This window comes from Epinephelus fuscoguttatus, linkage group LG4 (assembly GCF_011397635.1).
Source record: "Epinephelus fuscoguttatus linkage group LG4, E.fuscoguttatus.final_Chr_v1".
NCBI lineage: Eukaryota > Metazoa > Chordata > Actinopteri > Perciformes > Serranidae > Epinephelus > Epinephelus fuscoguttatus.
Window position 1 is genome coordinate 20,759,083 of NC_064755.1, and position 20,589 is coordinate 20,779,671.

General features: G+C 39.7%; 2 protein-coding genes across 2 annotated transcripts in view; both read left to right on the forward strand.

Annotated features, from left to right (window-relative positions):
• Positions 1 to 719: 719 nt before the first annotated feature.
• On the forward strand, positions 720 to 5,902 carry endouc (endonuclease, polyU-specific C). The gene is made up of 8 exons (XM_049574095.1): positions 720 to 871; positions 1,081 to 1,137; positions 1,236 to 1,335; positions 1,411 to 1,522; positions 1,630 to 1,751; positions 4,721 to 4,833; positions 5,001 to 5,151; positions 5,249 to 5,902. The coding sequence occupies exons 1-8, from the start codon at positions 861 to 863 to the stop codon at positions 5,522 to 5,524; spliced, it is 942 nt and encodes a 313-aa protein (XP_049430052.1). The 5' UTR covers positions 720 to 860; the 3' UTR covers positions 5,525 to 5,902.
• A 2,403-nt stretch (positions 5,903 to 8,305) lies between these two features.
• The window catches only part of polr3b (polymerase (RNA) III (DNA directed) polypeptide B), a 31,720-nt gene continuing 19,436 nt past the window's right edge, over positions 8,306 to 20,589 (forward strand). The window contains exons 1-12 of the mRNA XM_049574060.1: positions 8,306 to 8,460; positions 8,798 to 8,830; positions 10,602 to 10,658; positions 10,754 to 10,818; positions 10,950 to 11,025; positions 11,927 to 12,027; positions 12,319 to 12,410; positions 12,508 to 12,625; positions 12,950 to 13,058; positions 14,700 to 14,822; positions 19,314 to 19,430; positions 19,517 to 19,651. Coding sequence (XP_049430017.1) covers positions 8,389 to 8,460; positions 8,798 to 8,830; positions 10,602 to 10,658; positions 10,754 to 10,818; positions 10,950 to 11,025; positions 11,927 to 12,027; positions 12,319 to 12,410; positions 12,508 to 12,625; positions 12,950 to 13,058; positions 14,700 to 14,822; positions 19,314 to 19,430; positions 19,517 to 19,651 — 1,098 coding nt within the window. The 5' untranslated portion in view covers positions 8,306 to 8,388. The remainder of the gene's footprint in view (positions 8,461 to 8,797; positions 8,831 to 10,601; positions 10,659 to 10,753; positions 10,819 to 10,949; positions 11,026 to 11,926; positions 12,028 to 12,318; positions 12,411 to 12,507; positions 12,626 to 12,949; positions 13,059 to 14,699; positions 14,823 to 19,313; positions 19,431 to 19,516; positions 19,652 to 20,589) is intronic.

The following is a 20,589-nucleotide window of genomic DNA, read 5'->3' on the forward strand; positions in this document are numbered from 1 at the left end:
ATATTTTCTGCAGTTTGTTCACTCATCCACATCTTGCCTGTATCCAGGACAAATGTCGTCTCTCCTTAGACCTCTCTACATATGAGTTCACACCCCAGAAACAGATTCATCTTTGCTGAACAAGCAACGAGACTGAGAATATTATGAGCAGAATGACTCAGTCGGAGGCCTGCTCATGTTAGATATTTGTAAACCATGCTTTCTCTGTATGATACCTCTGTAAGACCGCTGTGTAAAAACAATCAGGAATCATTCACTCAAAAGCATTTTAAGTTGTCTTCACTGCACCATGATCACAGTCTACTGTCTTACCACATCTAATAACATTCTGTACTTCTATTTTTTATATTAATACTGACAAGTATTACTTAATCACAGTATAAATTATTATGGTGCACACTGTTAACATAAACTAGACTCGTCATACCGTGTCACTTTACCTCCTAACTTGTCTCTTTAGCTCTTAACTCTGTCTTTAATTGCTCTTGTACAGTTTATATTTTTACTTCTACACTATACTAGTTATGTATGCCTCTTGTTTTTATTTATTTCTCTTTTAAAGTAGTATTTATTTGTACATAGTTCTGTCTCTGTGCTGCTGCAACACCTGCATTTCCCCTGTGAGGATCAATGAAGGATTATCTTATCAAATCAATGAGACAGTGCGCCCTCTGGTGGCCGTACGACTAAAGCGTCTGAGCGAATTTGTTCAGATCTGCACATGCGCAGTTAAGGCACACGCTTCAACGCCTGCAGGACATGTAGCCTAGTGCGGGTGGAGACTGGACTTTAAGTGAAACAGACAGGAGCGCACTTCACTGCAGTCCGAGCTGAGGGAGTGGAAGTTTGCGAGAAACATCATGGCTCCAAGGTGTGTATTTATTTATTCATTTATTTATTTATTTTGAGAAACACTACTCTGGAAATAAACTTAATGCCTGTAGGTAAGTTCAGTTTGGTCGCAGTGTTGCAGCTTGTAACTCTGTCTTTTATGACTGTACAGCAACGTTATTGTTATCGTTATTGTTAGTCAGTAGACACTGATGTGTATATAACATGTATTAAATGTGTGATGTACAGGTTCTGTGGAGTCCTCGTCCTTCTGACTGTGTTTCTCAGTGGACTGAATGCATCAAGGTACAGTAGCCTATAAGGACATTTCTCATGAGTTATTGTGTTTGCTGAGTTTGCTGGTATTTATCAGCTGTCTGTATTTCTCCTCCCTGACTGTACAGACCAGCTGTAAACCAGGAACTATCCAATATTTTCAATGAGTTGTGGAGCCTGGATGTGAATCGTCTGACGCCTTTGACAGACTACACAGTCTCTGTTCAGGTATGGAGCATGGTCTCATTCAGACAACACTGCACTTATGATTTTACAAACGTATAATCTTTGTGAACTGTCCAGGGCAGAGCTGGTTTTGTAACCCAGGGCAGCCATGTCGTCCAGGATCACGCCTCACAGCCTCTGTTCTCCAATGTCAATGAGAACAAACTGAAGAACATAACCACCATCTCTCGTAAGTGTCTCTGTAACAGACAGAAATAGTTTCCATCTTTCTGAGCCTATAGACTTTGAGCTCATTTGCAGCCTTCACTGTGATAAATGGGATTTCTGTTCCTGCAGGCTTCATGAAACTCCTCGACAACTATGAGCGGTCCACAGGCGTGGCTGAACGAGTCACAACAGAGGAGCTGACAGAGATGAATCTCTTCCTAGACGCCGTCTTAGAGACAGCCGTCATGAAGGTACGTTGGACGTGTTACAACCAGTTGCATCCAAGAAGCCATGTGCATTTATCAGTTCTGTCACCAGTGTCTGTTGCCCAAGTCCTCCTTCCTGACACATGTCTGTTTTCAATCTCCTCAGAGTAAAAACATAATGTGTATAACATACACTCTTAGAAATAAAGGTGCTAATTAGAACCAAAGAGAGTTCGTCTGCTTACCCCATAGGAGAGCCATTTTTGCATCTTGGTAAAACTTTTTTCTTTTCTTTTTTCTGGAACACTGTTAGAGGATAATACTTAGAACCCAACCTAGATGGTTGTACCTAGAACCATCTATGAATGGTACCACCCAGAACCACCTAGGAGAGGTTCTACAGAAAACCCTTCTATGGTTTAATGGTTCCACCTACAACCCTCTCTGGGGGTTCAATCCAACACCTTTCCACCTTCTAAGAGTGTTAACAACAATGCACCTATTAGGCTCTACTGAGAACTTTTTCACAATCCAAGGGTTTCATCTGGTACCCACCCAGAAGGTTCTACCGAGAACTCTTCTATATCCCAAGGGTTTCATCTAGAACCCACCCAGATGGTTCTACCAAGAACTCTTCTATATCCCAAGGGTTTCATCTAGAACCCACCCTGGGTGTCCTACCGAGAACCTTTCTATATCAGAAGGGTTTCATCTCAAACCAACCCAGGATGTCCTACTGAGAACCTTTCTATACTTCAAGGGTTTCATCTAGATCCCACCATGGGTGTCCTACCGAGAGCCCTTCTATATCCCAAGGGCTCCATCTAGAGCCCACTGAAGATGTTCTACCAAGAACCCTTCTCTATTCCAAGGGTTTCATTTTGAACCCACCCAGACGGTTCTACCGAGAACTCTTCTATATCCCAAGGGTTTAATCTAGAACCCACCTTGTGTGTCCTACCAAGAACCCTTCTCTATTCCAAGGGTTTCATCTAGAACCCACCCTGTGTGTCCTACTAAGAACCTTTCTATACCTCAAGGGTTTCATCTAGATCCCACCTTGGGCGTCCTACCGAGAACCCTTATACATTCCAAGGGCTTCATCTAGATCCCACACAGGGTATCCTAACACAAACTGTTCTATATCCCAAGGGTTTCATCTAGTACCCACCCAGGAGGGCTCTAAAATAGAAGTTGACTACATTACCCATAGATCTCTCTCCCATTAGCCATGGTTCCAGTTTAGCAGGCCAATAACTGGTTCCCAGTGCCAAACAAACCACATCCAGCAGCCTTGGGCGTCATGAGGTCCCTGAAGGGCAGAGGCTGATGTGGTCCAGAACAACGCACAACACTAATGGTTCACAATCAGGTTTTAAGGTGGAGGAGATGTTGTGAATTCACTACTACTATAGCCTTTATTATTTCAGTGGTGCAGTGGGGATGGAAACCAAAACTTTGTTTGAACCTTGTTTCTCATAAATATACTATATGTGGCCTGACACAAAATTTGTGTATCAGCAAGTTCACTTTGCATTTTTTCTGTTACCTCACAATGGCAGGATTGTCATACAGTCTGTAGACACGCACCAAGTAGGAACTACACAGGAGGAGCCAATGTGTTCTCATAAACAGACGGTAAACATGCAAATAACCTAGCAGCTGACACTTCCTGCTCAGTAGCAGACATGGCCATAGCAAAGAAGCATGAAGTCGACAACGAGGGCAGACAACAGTTGTGTTTGTGATGCAATGTGATGTGAGCTGCAGCTGGCCCCCAGGTATTGTCACATTATGTAATCTGGCCCCTATTTAAAAAAGTCTGGACACCCCTGCCTTAGATGAAAAGGGTTCTTCATGGCACCCTTAGTCTTACACAGCACTCTTGAAGAACCCTTGTTTCAAGAAATTTTTTTTTAGAAGCTAATGGTCTTGGTAGAGCTGCAGCCCTTCAGTAGGAAACCTTTTGGAAGACATTTTTCTAAAAGTGTATATTAAGACTTTTGAGACTGCAGCTGAACTCCAGAGGGGGTTTTGCCTCCGCCTGCCTCACTGCGGCATTGAACACACAACCTCAGGATGTTATAGAGAGAGAAAAACATGTGAAACATCTGTGTGCAGCTGTGGAATGCTGCGTTGGCCTCAGCTGTGCTCCCAAAGAGGATCAGTGGAAAAATGTGGACATGCAGTACTTGTTGTATTTGAAAGAAAGGCATGTTTGTTAGATGGATGTGAGGGTTGCAGTGGACGAAAGTCTTCTCCAGAGGACAATTCAGGGTTCTTACACAGTATGGAAAAGTACAGTATGCAAAGTACAAACAACAATAAAAATACAGACAGAACAATGCAAGACACAAACTGCAGTACATAATTAGCACCACAGAATAGGAAGCACCAAATTAGTCATGTCTGTATAACTGATTCCTCTTCAAAAGCTGTTTCAGTTTGAATTTAAAGTGAGCTAAAACAGGATCCAGTTTAAGCTCTGCAGGTGAATAATTCCACATGTTAATTCCACGGACAGAAAAAGCTGTTTGTTCAAATGAGGACTTACACAGGGGAACCTTACATTTCTCATCGACTGCTCCACGTGTTATTGAGCCAGAAGCTCTAAGTGGAACCACACCATCACTGATCACCTGGGGAGCCTAATTATGTAGGCATTTATGGATGAGTTTGAAATAGGCAAAGTTAATGAAAGTATCAAAACATAACATATATTTAGTTTCTGAAGAACATGGCAATGATGTTCTCTTATTGGTTTCCTGTCCAAAGTTTTAATTGCTCAATTGTATTACATCATAAGAGGCCTAGTTATTGTAGATGCTGCTGATGACTGTTTTAAAGATGTGAAGTTAAAAAAGTGTATTACAAAGTTTAAAAGTATTATATTTATGAATATTGCTTGACCTGAAATGTTTTTGTCCATGCAGGCCTGTTTGTGTATTGAGTCAGCGCAGTAGAGCTGATCTGGAGTCAGGGTTTGCAGTGATGTTTATGTGATGTGTCCACAGCGGGCTCATCAGTACCTGGTGACTAAAGGACAGTCCAACTCTAATGTGAGGCTCTTTAAGAATCAGCTGCGCTTGATCTGGTTCCACCTCTACCACAGACAGAGAAACACAGGGTGAGATCTCCAAACATCACATCATCATATCTGTTTGTTGTACCCATCATTGCATCAGTGTGTGTACAGAAAGCAATCAAGGGATGCACTATGACTGAGTATGAAGTCAATTGTTTTAAAGTAATCATTTGTTTTGTGTGGTGTCTCTGAACTAAAACATTCACCAGTCTGGACTCCTGTGGATTCGAGCATGTGTTTGTTGGAGAGACAAAATCTGGGACGGACATCATTGGCTTTCACAACTGGATCCAGTTTTACCTGCAAGAAAAGAACGCGCACTTGGACTACAAAGGCTACAAGGCCAGGGATCATGACTTAGTGAGTATAACAGTTCATCAGATCTTTCTGTAACAACTCAGCCTGCTGTCTCCGTCTTTATTCCTTCACTCTAACGCTCACATATTTCTGTCCACAGCCCGATCAAGACGACCACGTCCTGAACCTCCAGTTCAGCTGGCACGGTATTGTGAAGCCCGTCGGCAGCGCCTTCATTGGGACCAGCCCTGAGTTTGAGATGGCACTCTTCACCATCGTCTTCCTCATGAACACAGAGAGGAGCACCACAGTGCTGGTCAACATCGACCAGTGTCAGATGGAGCTGGTGGTCATCAGACACGGACGCTCCCTCGGGACTGCGTACCCCAAGCTGCTCAGCAGCAACAGCCGACATGTTAGGCAGCACTCACACTGAGGAGGAGGAGGATCTTCTGATACAAAGTGATCCTGATAATGTTCATGTCAAAGAATCTGAAGCACAAATGTCCTGTGGTTTGGTTAAAACGGACATAGATGTGAACATGTCTGTAGTTTTTATCAAGACCACTGTAAACTTGAGTAATTTGTCATAAAAAGCTACTTCAGTGAAAGAATTTTTTGCTTTTTAAAGTCAAATATTTGGTGTGTTTATGCCTCAGCAAATAAAGTGGCTTTCAGTTAACCTCTGTAATACATTTGAATCGCTTCATTACACTGATGTGCTGAATTAAGTTCCAAGTATGCGGAAGAAGTACTCAAATCCTTTTCTTCAGTAAATGTGTCAATAACATAATAAACTTTAAATGACCAACAATATTCTCCAGTATCTTTGAAAGTAGTAACTGTGAGGAATTATTCCCCCAAAGAGTGTTACATTAACATATGACCAGTACGTCAGTGCTGCATCTGGTCTATATATTATGTAAAATGCTAAAAAAAAAAAAGACTCTTTGTTGGAAAGCAGTTCAAATGATGACAGTTGGCAGTGAGATCTGTGGGTTACTCAGAGTGAAGCTGCTCTTAAGACCTCAAGTCACAAGTCTTAACAGGCAAATTGCAACACAAACTGTAAGTCATTCAGATCTGTGAATGCTGTTACTATAATAATATAATAAGATATTTAATGGAGACCAAGTTCCCTTAGTGCCATAATCATATTTATCTTTGTTGTTCTGGGATTTTATCAGGTAAAAACTTGAGACTTGAATATTTTTGCTTTTAGTTTTTAGAGAATCACTCAAGTATGAAGTAAGTCAGGTCTCACAGCAGTCAAGTCTAAGTCAAGCCTCATGTCTTCATTTTAGTGACTGAAGTCTGTCTCACACTGAATCAAACTCAAGCGACAACATATTTTTCACTTTATTTCATTTCAATACTTTTTGTATTTTGTAATTGGGTAAACTGGTCATTTAATGGCTATGTTCAGTACATAAAAGATAGGTAAGGTAAGGTAAGGTTTAATGTCCCTGAGGGGCAGTTACAGGGACAGTAGTCATTAGTTCAACAAAACAGACAGCACAATACTTAACACACGGAATCCAGTATCACACACTGTCAGGGTTAAATCATGGCAGTTAGTGGTCACTGCTGGTTAAGATAAGCAATAGCAGACGAGACAAAGGAAGATCTCTAATGCCTAGTGCTACAGGTAGGGAGGCAAAACCTCCACTCGGATGGAAACATCAGAAACTCAACATGGAGGAGATGTTGAAATGACATCCTCACAGTAGTGTAAAGAAGATACGAAGGGCTCCAGTGCACACTATTATGATGGGCCCTAGTGCACTCTATCATATGTGTACTGTTTTGACACACATAGAGACTTGACATTAGACAACATCAACATACATATTACAGCAATCATACAAAGATATAAAAGAAAATTAATCATTTAATTGACTAGTTTTTATAGTTTATTTATAGATTTTATAGCTTATATAGAAAAAGCATATCATTTTGTTTTAGATAGCCACTGACTATTTTTTTAAAAGAAAAGAAAACCACAATGCAGATAGGTTTGCTTTTTGAGGACACATATAGAATATGGCACCATTTTCCAATTAATAATATTATTCTTTGAACGCAGGTTTTTTCAAAGGTGTCTATCTACGGGCCCCTCCACCCCAGGGGCCCCAGTGCAATCTCACTGCCTGCACTGTCTATATTTACGCCCCTGAATCCTCTCAAAATTGTAATACACAAGTAGTACCAGCACTTCAAAATCACAATGGCTGTCTAAATTTAACACCTCTGGTTGTGCGATGAGTTGGACGTTCATAGACACGTGCTAGATAATCATCATTACAATCATGCAGTGGTGGAGGAAGTACTCAGATAAGCCAGTGTAAAAGTAAAAATTCCAAGGTCTAAAAATACTCCACTACAAGTTAAATAAGTTTGTTTAGGGAACTCAACCAACTAGTTTGTCTGATAACCTCTGTACATGTATTAGTTAAGTGAGTGATATTTGATAGCTCTGATTTTAAATATGTGATTTTAGTTATGTTTGTGTGTCTGATGTTATGTCTGTGCTCTGCCAGTGTTTGTATGAATTCATGTGGACCCAGGAGGAATAGCAACCACGGATGCAGAAGCTCATGTGGATCCAAAAAAGAGTAAAGAATAACTAAAAGTCCTGAATTCAAAATGCTGCTTAAATTTAACTACCAAGGGATTTTCTGCAAAAATGTAGTCGACTCAAAGTTTTAGATGTAAAGGTACTAATATGCAGAAAGGCTCCTCTCACAGTGTTATATTATCCTAAAATTTTATTATAGTTTTTATCACAACACATACACATATTGCATTTTAATGTTCTAGTTTGTCAATGTAGGGTAAATTTACGACATTTGTATAGGCTACTAATAGGTAGATGAATAGTATAGTACTGCATCCATCCAACCAATGACTTGAAGTGTCAAGCAAATGAAGTGTAGTAAAAAGTACAATATTTCCTGCCGAAATGAACTGTGGTGGAGGGAAGTATAAAGTTGACAAAAATGGAAACACTAAGAAGTTAAAAAAAAAAAAAAAAAAAAAAAGTATTCAAATACGTCAAGGTAGGCCTATTTGAGTAAATGTACTTAGTTACACCTCATCACTACAAACATGCACATATTTAGATTTTACCGCACTAGAATGTTACGATAAGCGGAACACTTTCTTTGGTTCCGCCCGCACGGACGTTTTGCAGTGTAACACACAAGAGAGAGTCGCATGTTGGTGCCACTTCCGCCGCACATCAACAGTGACAGCATGAGCGGTGTTTTATGTGTTTACAGGTGAACAGTAGGAACAAACATGGAGGTACTTGGAGGAGAGTTTGGTGGCATGACTCCTCAGGAGCTGGCGGCTCCTGTCAACACTGTAGCGGTGAGTTCAGAGGAGATAAAGACTGAAAGACTCACACCACGAGTACAGAGGAGCTAACATGGAGGCTAGCTGCACACAGAAACATAAACAGCTGTAGGGTCAGTGTGGAGAGGAACATGAAGCTAAACTACAGACTGTGTCAGTTTGTTATGGTGTGACCCTCACATTTAATTATAGTTTGTTTTGGGAACTGTCAGACTGCAGGTTGAAGACATTTTGACAACTCATTGTCTTAAAGTACAGTCACATAATTAAAAGTGTTTCAAGCTAATTGTCCCCACTGTTTGTTAACTACAGAGTCCAATAAAACCTCATGTGTGCTTTTGTCTTTTAACAGGAAAAATGGAAACTGTTACCAGCCTTCCTGAAGGTAACAGAACACTCCTTCATCCACCTGCTGTGTATCACACACATCTACTGAGTTTTATTCTTCATTAAGTTTATTTATTCTGTTATGACATGATATGTAATTTTATGCTGTGATGTCCATTTATATTGCAAAATAGTACTATTTTGGAAAGTTAACTCACAAACTATATATGGATAAAATAATCATGATTTTGAAAATATATCGAGTTGCAGTTATTTTGACTGATACTGTAATGGCGATATGATTTGTGCAGGGTGTCTACAGGTCCTTAAAAAGTCTTATAATGTCTTTAATTATATTTTAGAAATATTAGCCCTTAAAAGTCATTAAAAAGTCTTAAATTTGACTTTGCAAGGTTTTAATCCCCACAAACATTTAATCTAATTTAATTTATCCATCTTTTCATTTTCTTTTTTATCAAAATGAGTTGAGCTCCTCTGTGTGAAAGTTTGTGATGTTACAAATCCTCAAACCTACCAATGAACTAATAATGTCTCTTACTTTATACTGTCATTTACTTGTTGACTTCTTACATAGGCTACTACTTACCTATATATTTATCTGTAATGCTTAAATACGACAAAAAGGTGTTCTGTCCAAAACTGTGTTTAAAATTGGTTAATGAATATCTTGAAAATGTCTTAAAAACATTTAATTTTAGTGTCTGATACCTGTAGACATCCTGTTGTGATATTAAAGAGAATGATATTTTTTACATCACTATTCTCATATTAATTGAAAAACATATCAAAATGAAATGTACCAAACACAGATGTTTTCTTAAGTCTGTACAATTTGATATGTAGGCCAGGATATCCCTGCAGCATGACAGCATTTAACAAAGTCATGTACAAAGGTTCAGTCCTTGCTGCAGCGACCCAAGTTTGAATCTGGCCTTGCGGCCTTTTGCTGTGTGTCAGATGTTTTACAAATCAAGAAATGCAATGTATTGTGCAATGCACAACAGTGCAACATCAGACTGAAATCTGATATTGCCTTAAAACACTTATGCTTATTGATTTGCAACCTTGCGTACTATAGCCTCATACTCCTGGATGTATTAAAGGAACAGATACTTCTTTAAACACTGTGCAAGCATATGGGTATTGAGGTGGATCTGGAAGTATGTTGATACATTTCAGCAGTAATTTACAATTTTTTTTTTTTTTTTTTTATTTATTTATTTTTTTAAAGGAATGGTCACAAAATGTTTTGGTTTATTTTAATCAGATTTAGATTTACTTAATCTATTTATAAGACAGCAATACAAAAGTAAACAACCAGAATAGACTTTGTAGAGAGGCAGAGCATCATCAAAATAGCACGTAGTTTACATGCAGTCCTTGGTTTATCTGTCATCAATAACAAGTTTAAAGATGGATGTGTGGTTTACAAAGTTTTTTTGTAGATACTTTTTCTTATTCTACATAATGTTTGTGTTTTTACACTCAAACAAAACATGGTATTTTTGCCTCAGATGGGGATGTCATTACATAAATAACAAAACCTTTTATTCTTTTTCAGAACTTTGTATCTTTCTGTCATTTTGGAACATTTACTATCAGAAACTGGAAGGTTACATATAGTCAAGACCTTCCTCGTGTTTTTACAAAGCAGATATTTTTCCAACTTCAAGTCTTCTTTGAATTCACAGAATTTCATATTATCACACCTCTTATTGTTTCCACATTACAAACTTTTTTAACTCTGCACTTCTTTTAGTTTTCCTGTCTTTTTTTGTTTTTTACCCGTTGTTCGATCTTGTTTCCAGGTGAAAGGACTGGTGAAGCAGCACATCGACTCGTTCAACTATTTCATCAATGTAGAGGTAAAACCATGACTCCCAACATGAGCGTGTGTTACAGTTTTTGCAGCTGCGTCTTCATGTAGATATGTTAATGTTGTTCTTGTTTTGTTTTCCAGATAAAGAAAATAATGAAAGCGAACGAGAAGATCACAAGTGATGCTGATCCCATGTGGTACCTCAAGTAAGTCACACGAACCTTCATCATTTGCATGAACAGATAGTAATGCCTCACTGATATGTTCTTCATGTATGTCTGTGAACAGCTTCTCTATTTAGGTTTGGTTTGAATATATTAAAATATTTTTCTTTCAGATACCTCAATATCTACGTTGGCATGCCTGATGTTGAAGAAAGCTTCAATGTTACCAGACCAGTGTCTCCTCATGAGGTGAGCTCAGCTTGTTTTCTTATATTAAAGAAAATATTATGAACCATTATTGGTAATCAAGTTTGTGTAGCTGTAGTTCAGCATATTTTTTTTAAAATAGAGACTTTTTTTTTTATTAGAGACAGTTTGTCAGACAATAGAAAATTAAAGGTTCAGCATGTAATTCTGGAGAAAAAAAGTCGTTTGTTGAGTCTCATTCCCACGTTGTCAAATTCTGATACTTTGGGTGTGTGACTACCAGCCCAAAATGTTGGCATTTGATGAACTGTGAATAGGTTAGTTCAATTTTTTTTATATATATCTTGTTAAATATATTTTGGGACGACCCCTAGCTCACCTGGTGGACTGTGCACCCTAGTCGGCTGCGTCCTTTGCTGCGTGTCATCCCCCTCTGTCCTGTCACTTTCCAGCTGCACTAGCACGCAGAGTGAAAAGTTTCTGACAAGAACAAACATGACGATGGTGAAAGAGGTTGTAATAATGTACCTTTAACGCAGGCATCTTTGCAGACGGACATGGTCGGTGAGGCCATTAAATACATCGCGACATGTGGGCGGAGAATTCTTTTCACTACGTTACTGATTCATTGTGTGTTGCCATTTTTAAAATTTCTTTGTCAGGTCCTAGGGCCGTGTCCCACTTGAAATACACAACACCCCGATTTCTAGTGGTACTGCTCTGTTCCATCCAAATCTATAAACTTTCAGAAGTTGTGCACAAATACAGACTAAATGAAAGTAAGAGTACAGACAGAAGGCTTCGTCCATATCCATATACGAATAACGTTGGGCGTAACTGAACCTTGACAGGGATATGTGATTATAATTAAGGGAAAAATGTGTTGACATATGATGATGTTACGTAACAGAATATTTCACTCAGCATTCCTGTTTGTCTCCAGTGTCGTCTCAGAGACATGACCTACTCAGCGCCCATCACAGTGGACATAGAGTACACTCGTGGCAGTCAGAGAATCATCCGTAATGCACTGCCCATAGGAAGGTATCGTAGTTTGTTTTTTTTGTGTCTCGCAGTGTCACATCCTGTCCAGATGGCTTCATTTCTGACCTCCATAGTCAAAACTTTACAAACCAAAAAGCCATTTCATCAGATCTAACATCTTAAAACTTAAAACAGCTTTCCTTTTACTTAACTCTTCACCTGCTGGAGCCTTGATGATGATTAACAAACCGTTACTTCACAGTTTTATAGTTTTGTCCATGATGGCAAAAACATTTGACAATCATATACAGTATAATGTGTTATTAATGTATTTAACTCTACTTTTCTCAGGATGCCAATCATGCTGCGAAGCTCAAACTGTGTTCTCACAGGAAAAACTCCCATGGAGGTTTCTAAACTCAATGAATGTCCCCTGGATCCAGGTACACAAAGGACGACACAGAATGAGAGCAGTAACACAGGCTAATTATTATCAGTTCATTTTCACAAGAGTGGTTTGTATCTCATATTTCTTCACAGGGGGTTATTTCATAGTAAAAGGTCAGGAGAAAGTCATTCTGATCCAAGAGCAGCTGTCCAAGAATCGAATCATCGTGGAGCAGGACAGGAAGGGAGCAGTCGGAGCCTCAGTTACCAGGTACTGCAACAACATCTCCACTAAACATTCAGTCAGTGACAGGAACATTAAGCTCCACAGTGGCTTCTGTAAATATAAGAGTGAACAGTAGTCTTTTTGTATGTGTCAGCCCTGTGATAGTGTGGATGTAGTCAAGGGTGTACCTGCCTCTGGCCCAGTGTTAGCTGGAATCAGCCCCAGCCCCCACACGAGCCTAAATAGGGGTAACGGTTACAGATAATGAATGAATGGATGGATAGTTTCCAGTTCTCATATTATTGTGTAACTATTGTCCGTCTTTGTCAAACCTTCTGTTTTTGTTTTTTATCTTGTCTTTTACTCCAGCTCCACTCATGAGAAGAAAAGCAGAACTAATATGATCGTCAAACAAGGCAGATTCTACCTGAGACACAACACGCTGTCGGAGGACGCTCCAATTGCCATCATATTCAAGGTGTTAAAAAAAAAAAAATCTTTATTTTTTCTATTTATGTGTCATCAAGACGACAGCAGAAAACATTCAGGCATCATAATTAAATAAGAATAACATAACAAGAGTTAGCTCACATTGAAGGCAACAGAGCTGTTGATGATGACATGGCTAAATGACACCAAGCATCCAGTAGGGGGAGCTACAATACAGCTAGATATGTTTGGATGTTGTTTCTTCTGAAGTTGTTGCCTCAGAGGCTGAAGCAAAATCTCTCGTTTGTTTCCAAAGTAACTTCAACTGATTAGATAACCTTTTATGTTTGACTCTGTTTTACTTCAGCCTCCTGAACTGTTCATAACAGATGATTTCACACAACATAACAGGGTGACTGTAGGTTCTTTAAAAAGCCTTAAAATGTCTTAAATTTAATTTTATAAATATTGGGCCTTACAAGTCACAAAATAGTCTGTGTTTTTATTTGTGAGGTCGTAAATTGCCACAAACATTTCTCTAATTTAATTTATTCATCTTTTAATTTCTTTTTTGTTATTTGTTATTTGTTGTTTTTTGATGAGTCAGGCTGTTGTGCAGGAACATCCACATTGTTGCTGATTTTTAAACCCACAACTGAACCTAATACTTGACGACATACACGCACTTACCTAGGGAAGAATGTCGATATAACCTAACTCACTCTAATAACCATATTACAGGGGCGTCGGTGGCTTAGTGGTAGAGCAGGCGCCCCATGTATAAGGCTGTTGCCGCAGCGGCCCGGGTTCGACTCCAGCCTGTGGCCCTTTGCTGCATGTCACTCCCTCTCTCTCTCTCCCCCCTTCACGCTCATCTGTCCTATTGATTAAAGGCTTAAAAATGCCAGAAAAAAATCATCTTTAATAACCGTATTACAGAATAAGACCTACCACTGCAAGAGACCACATATGTACTACTTTTCTTTTTATTCACCAGCAGTGCTTGAATAAGAAAAAGATGATTTGTAGGTCTTAAATTTGTATATAATTATCTTAAAAAGTTTTATGAAGCATTAAATTTAAGTGTCTGATGCTTGTAGACACCTTGCATAAATAATACATGAACATAGAGTTTTTGTTGCATGTTCATGTGTAGTTAGATGTCAGTAGTGTCCGTAATTCATGATCAGATTCATTTTCATGTGTTGCTCTCTGCTCTCAATGAAAATGTCAGTCAGCCAGCTGGCTTCATTAACTTATTCCCCCTCTGAGGACAAATCTCTCCAAACATGTCAACTTGTGTGAGCATCGAGTGTTTGGAGCCAAAGTGATTATCCACAGGACACAGTTTGCACGCTCGCTCTGTTTGCTGTGCACTTGTATATCCTGGGTGACTTCTTCCCCGTCCCTGTCTCAGTGTTTGGCTGCAGAAATAACCTCAGATCCAGTGTGGGACACGCGGATCAGTTCCCACAGCTTCACATTTCCATAAGCAAATGCCAGACAACCTTATGACTCCCAGTTCACCTCTCCCTCCCTGTACACACACTTCTCCTCCTCATGCGTCCCGACTCACCTCTTGTTCCAGAGTATCTACTGTGTGTGCATTTCACGTCACCTATCAGATCTAAGTCTGTCATATTATTCATTGTTATTCACATCACACACTCTCTGCTGGTCATTCCCACAGGGTATGGGTGTGGAGAGTGACCAGGAGATAGTGCAGATGATTGGTACAGAGGAGCACGTCATGGCCAGCTTTGCCCCGAGCCTGGAGGAGTGTCAGAAGGCCCAGATCTTCACACAGACACAGGTACCTCAGTGAGCTATGTGTGCCAGAGCAGGGCAATATGGCTGAAATCATTATTACAAAGTTATAGGAATACTGTACTCGTCTGATTTTACACATAAAAGTCAGTCTACTGGTCAGAGGGAATCCTACTCAGCCTCAGGAGGGCATGTAAATTCTGTTTTTATCTGGATTAACAAAGAGTAATCAATATTGTGATGTGAGACAAGATATCTTCTTAATTTTTGGATATGGTAATATTGTAAGTGTTCTCTTTTACTGATTTTTAAAGCTGCACTACAGGAGTGTGATGTAATTTCCTAAACTTACCAGACTGTTCTAGCTGTTCTGGCTTTACCCACTTAGTCATTAGCCGTTTTTACACAGAGATCCTATGATAGGGCCGCAACAAAGATCCTTCATTACACAACCTCAAGGGCTGAAAAGGGATGCCAATGTGGAAGCGGCAAAAATTGCAGTTCATTGAACGGCCACTTTGGGTTGGCTCCAGAAGGGAGTCAATCCTTATAGACCCCCACGTTGAAAAGACCAACTTTACAGCAGAAATAAACATGTTTACAGCCTGGTAAGAAAAAAATGGTTGTGGTGTCTCTAGCTAATGTCAACATTCACTCAGTAGCCTCTTTGGGTGACAGGCTATTTGCAAGTTAAGTCCAGCCCTTGGTCCTCGACTGCTCCACCCTTTCAACCACATATGGTCACTTATAACCCTGAAAAACCAAGATGGCAGTGGGCAAAATGACAAACCAATGGGTGACATCACAGTAGCTACGTCCATTAGTTCATACAGTCTATGGAAAATAACCCTTGATGCTATTAAGGTTTTCTAAGCCTGAACTTGACACTTCATACAGAGCCTCTGTGGTACTCAGTGTGGGTGTGGTGTTTAAGGGTCGTGGGGATTTACCAGGCAGGATTGGTCTCATTAATAGATGCAATTTGTTGCATTATCTGAAAGTAGGATCCAGCATCTTTAAAACTTGATCCATCCAGGTTCTAAATGTCAGGATATCTCAATTATCTGATTTTGACCTTTTCTAATCCCCTTTAAAATAAAGCAGTTTGTGAAAGGAAGGTCAGCATTTTGGGAAATACAGTGACCAGGGGTCTTAAACATTTTTCAGGCCAAGCACCCCTTAGCTTAAAGAAAGACAGAGTAGGGACCGCTTACTGCATATATTAGGCCCTAAGCATTAAAGGGTTTTGGAGGTACTTTTTCCTTATCCACTGTGAGGGTCCATGGACAGAGGGTGTTGTCTGTTGTAAAGCCCTCCGAGGCAAACTGTGATTTCTGATACTGGGTTATATAAATAAAACTGAACTGAGTATTATATAAAATTGAGCTGTATATTAAAGTGGGCAGATGGAGGCTGTCAGGCAGAGGGTTTTGCTTTTCAGGTAGGCGAGGGAGGAAACTCCACTTTCACAAAGACAAGTTGTTGCAAAAGGCTACATGTTGTACAATATGTTGACGACATATTAATGTGTATTTTCAGACATTTTTTCAAAAAATATTTTAGAAAAGGAACTTCCAAAAAATGACCAAACAATAATTTTGTGGCCCCGTCATATCATCATCATCATATCTGTTCATTAAATACAAGCTTATAGCCAGTTAGCTTAGCACAGAGACTGGATACAGAGGGAGACAGTTAGCCTAGCTCTGTCCAACACTAAAGAAACCTGCCTACCAAGTTTACTAATTGGAGTTTCTGCTGGTTGCCTGGCAACCTCACAGGAACGGCAAGACTCAGGAAGTCACATCACCCCCTGTAAAACAACAACTCAACAACTGGTCCTTCTCTCTCTTTTGTTTTTGTACAGATTAAACAAAAGAGATGTAACAAGTTAATTAATGACCTTCAGAGCTGTTTCCTGAGTTTGTGCTAAGCTAACCGTGGTCATCGAATCAATCAACTCTCAGCAAGAAAAATAATAAGAATTTCTTAAAATGTCAAAATATTTAGGATAATTAGAAAAATGTAAACCAATAATGTGAATCATGACTCGACAAATCAGTCGACAAACATTAACAGTTCTCTGTGATGCATTAAGTGAACCTCTCCAGCTATTGGAGGTTTTGTGTCAAACAAAAACTTATAGAGCTAATTTTCATGTTCAGAATAATTGATTTGACCAACAGAAATTGTAGAATGATAACATATCATTACAGTACGATTCAGCTGGTAGTCAAAGAACGCCGATATTGACTCATCAGCGAGCCCTAATGTGCCCATTAACTGGTCTGAAGAGCAGGATGTTGTTGTTTGGACACAGAAACAAGCGTCTGTTGACAGAAGGTATTTTCTTTGTGTCTCTGTGATCAGATGACGAAGGTTTTGTCTTACCAGCCAGTCAAGTAATGCTTTGGGCAGTTCATTCAGAAGGCCCACATGTTTTCTTTGACATCTACAGATGAATGCAATAGGCCAATTTGTTTTTCATAAAGATTATGTTGTTAGAGGAACCACTGATGCATTGATGAGGCCATATTTGCTTCCTAGCAACCGGTCCCCGCCGCTCTCATGTCCCTCTGTCTGCCAGCCTCCATGATGTCTTTTCATGGTATTCATTGGGTCATTGTATTGTGCACAATGAAACCTAAATCTATATAATTAAAGGCAGATAAGGCTTAAGAAACATTGTTATCAGATTATGATAAGTAATCTGTCCAAACCAAATTTGACTGTCATTTTTTTCTAGTGGTAGGTCCATACATTTAGGAATCAGATTTGATGACACATGATTTCATCAAATATATATATTGTTTTATTTCTCTGGATTAGACGATAACTTGTTTTTTCTACACAGTTGCCTGAAGAGTATTTATGTGAATAGATTTTATATATTTAATGCATTGTGGAGGGCAGGGTGGGTGGTCCTGCAAAAAGTCTTCAGCCTCATTAACCTTTGACCTTTACTATAGTTCAGTAGAAGGCTGCAGAGGAACACTGACTCAGGTGTGTGTGTGTGTGTGTGTGTGTGTGTGATTCACTTGACCTCCCACGAGCCCTTTTTCTAGAAGATTCCACACACATTAATCATTTTACAACATTAGCACCAAATGCCTTTAAATGCTGAGTTTAAATGAACACATCACCAACAGAACTACTGGACAGAGCAGGTTATTGAACCTAAATACCTTTTGAATAGCAAGTGAAGTTTATTATATAAATTTCAATATCGAAAACAGTGGTGCTGTCACGATACTGGAATTTCTATCTTCAATATGATACCTTGAAGTATAAACTATTAAAATACTATTTCAATAACACAAGGAGAAATTGACATTGAGGCCAAATAAGTTAAAATTTTAATAAAAGATAAATATAATAAAGCTATAACATGACAACAACTTTTTTATCCATAGTTAATGGCAGAGAAAAGCTGACAACAAGAGGGAAAGCACAACTGGCACTGGCGTATCGATACTGCTGTGAAAAAAAAAAAAAAAATGAGCGCCGAAACGGTTTCAAATGTTCTGTATCAACAGGTATTAATATTTTTGACAGCACGTCTTCTCGTATACATTGACATATTTTTGGCTTTTCTTTGTGGTGATTTTATTTTGTGTTTTATATTGTTTGTTTTAGAGCTGTACATTTTTATTCTGTATTTTGTTCTATATTGTCTGTCTGTAACTTATATTGCTGCCTGTCTTGGCCGGGACACTCTTGAAAAAGAGATTTTTAATCTCTAGAGGTTTATCCGGTTAAATAAATAAAATAAAAACTTCTGTGAAGTTTCAAAAGTTGCATGGCGTCGAGGGGAGACTGTTACTATGCAATCTCAACATCCTAGGGTTGACTCCACCTTTGATGGATGTCCTCTTTGCTGCTGTCAAGTGTCAAAAAAGGCAACACCCCTCAAAAAAATACCTTAAGAAAAGTAAAAAAAAGTTTGCATCAAATGCCTGATCAGAATTGTGGACATTTGATCACAGAAAGAATGAATCAACATATTTCCTGAGCTGAATCCAACTTGAGAGGATTTTCTATAACAGCAAAGTTGTTAATGTAACACTGACTCTGAGTACTGGAGTGAAATAGTTAAAACTCTGCAAGATGGGGGCGCTGAGTAGCTCACCTGGTAGAGCAGGAACCCCATGCACAAAGGGTACGACCTTGCTGCAGTGGCCGCAGGCTCGATTCTAACCTGCGGCCCTTCACTGCATGTTACCCTCCCTCTCTCTTCCCCTTCACCCTACCACTGTCCTATCCAATAAAGGCCAGAAAGCCGCCAAAATAATCTAAAAAAAGTCTGCAAAGTGCCAATGACATAACAGTTCCCTTGGTTATAACAGTGCTGTAACAACACTCTCTGTGACATCTGTGTCTTGACTTTCAGTATTTTACTGGCTATAATCCAAGGTGGTACTGAACTGTATCAAGCTGGAGATTGGTATCACATTGACACCAACATCGAAAATCCTTCAAACAGCACTCCTGTTGACGGCTCTCTGACCTCTGCTATACCTGCTGATCTGCGTTTCAGGCTCTGAGGTACCTCGGGAATAAAGTGCGGAGACAGCGCATGTGGGGGGGCCCCAAGAAGACCAAGATGGAGGAGGCCAGGGAGCTTTTGGCATCTCTCATCCTCACACATGTGCCTGTATGTTATGTTAACAGACAGACAAGAATCATAAAGTATACTCCGTGTATTCCACAAGCTATATTAATTTTGTATTTTGTCTGCAGGTCAAAGAGTTTAACTTTCGAGCAAAGTGTATTTACCTGGCTGTGATGGTTCGGAGGGTGATCCTGGCTCAAGGGGACAACAAGGTGGACGACAGAGATTACTATGGCAACAAGCGTCTTGAGTTGGCTGGACAGGTAAGCCTCTACACACTATGTGGTCTCATTTACTGCTTTATAATGACATATTTAATCCACCATTCAGTCAGTCTTGTTATGTTTCACATTAAAAAAACATGTAGGTTCATTTTTATTTGTCAACTGATCAACAGGAAATTGTTCTGACATGAAAAGGTGCCCTGTTGAACAGGTGTTTAATACATTTTCATTACTCATAGAGCCACTAGAAAACAAAACAGCCTTGATGCTTATTAATAATACATGTATAGAAGAGAACAAATAACGCTCACGTGCTTTAGTGCAAATGGATCACAGCACTGGACCAGAGGACAGCGGCTGCTCCAGTCCTGATCTCTCACCTGCATCTTTGTTCCTGCCTCCTTCTTTTAATAAGACTCTCATTATTTTTCCTCTCAGCTTTGTTTTTTTTCCCTGTTTTGTTTTCATCCCCCCTCCCCCTGTATTTCAGCCTGGCTTTGTCAGGAGAGAGATATGCGGTGGCACCAAAATCCAGAGGCTGTGGAAGCATGGGGATTTTTCAGCACCGTGACAATAGAATTGCTGCCTTGACTGGAGCGATTGAGCTAATCCGCAGGCCCGGCTCTGATAATGTAATTACTGCTGTCTTAAGGCCTTTAATTTCCCCCCCAACCTGCTCTGTATAAGGAGCAGGAGATGGGAGGAGGAGGGGCGCGGAGCCCTCTTTCAATAGGGGGCTTACACACTAACAACGCCAGCAATCTCCTCACTCTCCAATTATGGTTCCCTGACATTCAACTAATTGGCCTGGCTGCGCAACGGAAGCTTAATTTCTTTATTAATTTTAAGCAGCGCTGCCTGTTTGTTTTGATGTATGCTAATTCACAGGGTGGGTGGGGGCTATGAGAGAGGTTGCCTCCTGTAGGCCCAGCGGAGGAGGACAGGGACCTGGGACGGAGGCCAGGTCAGGCTTATCA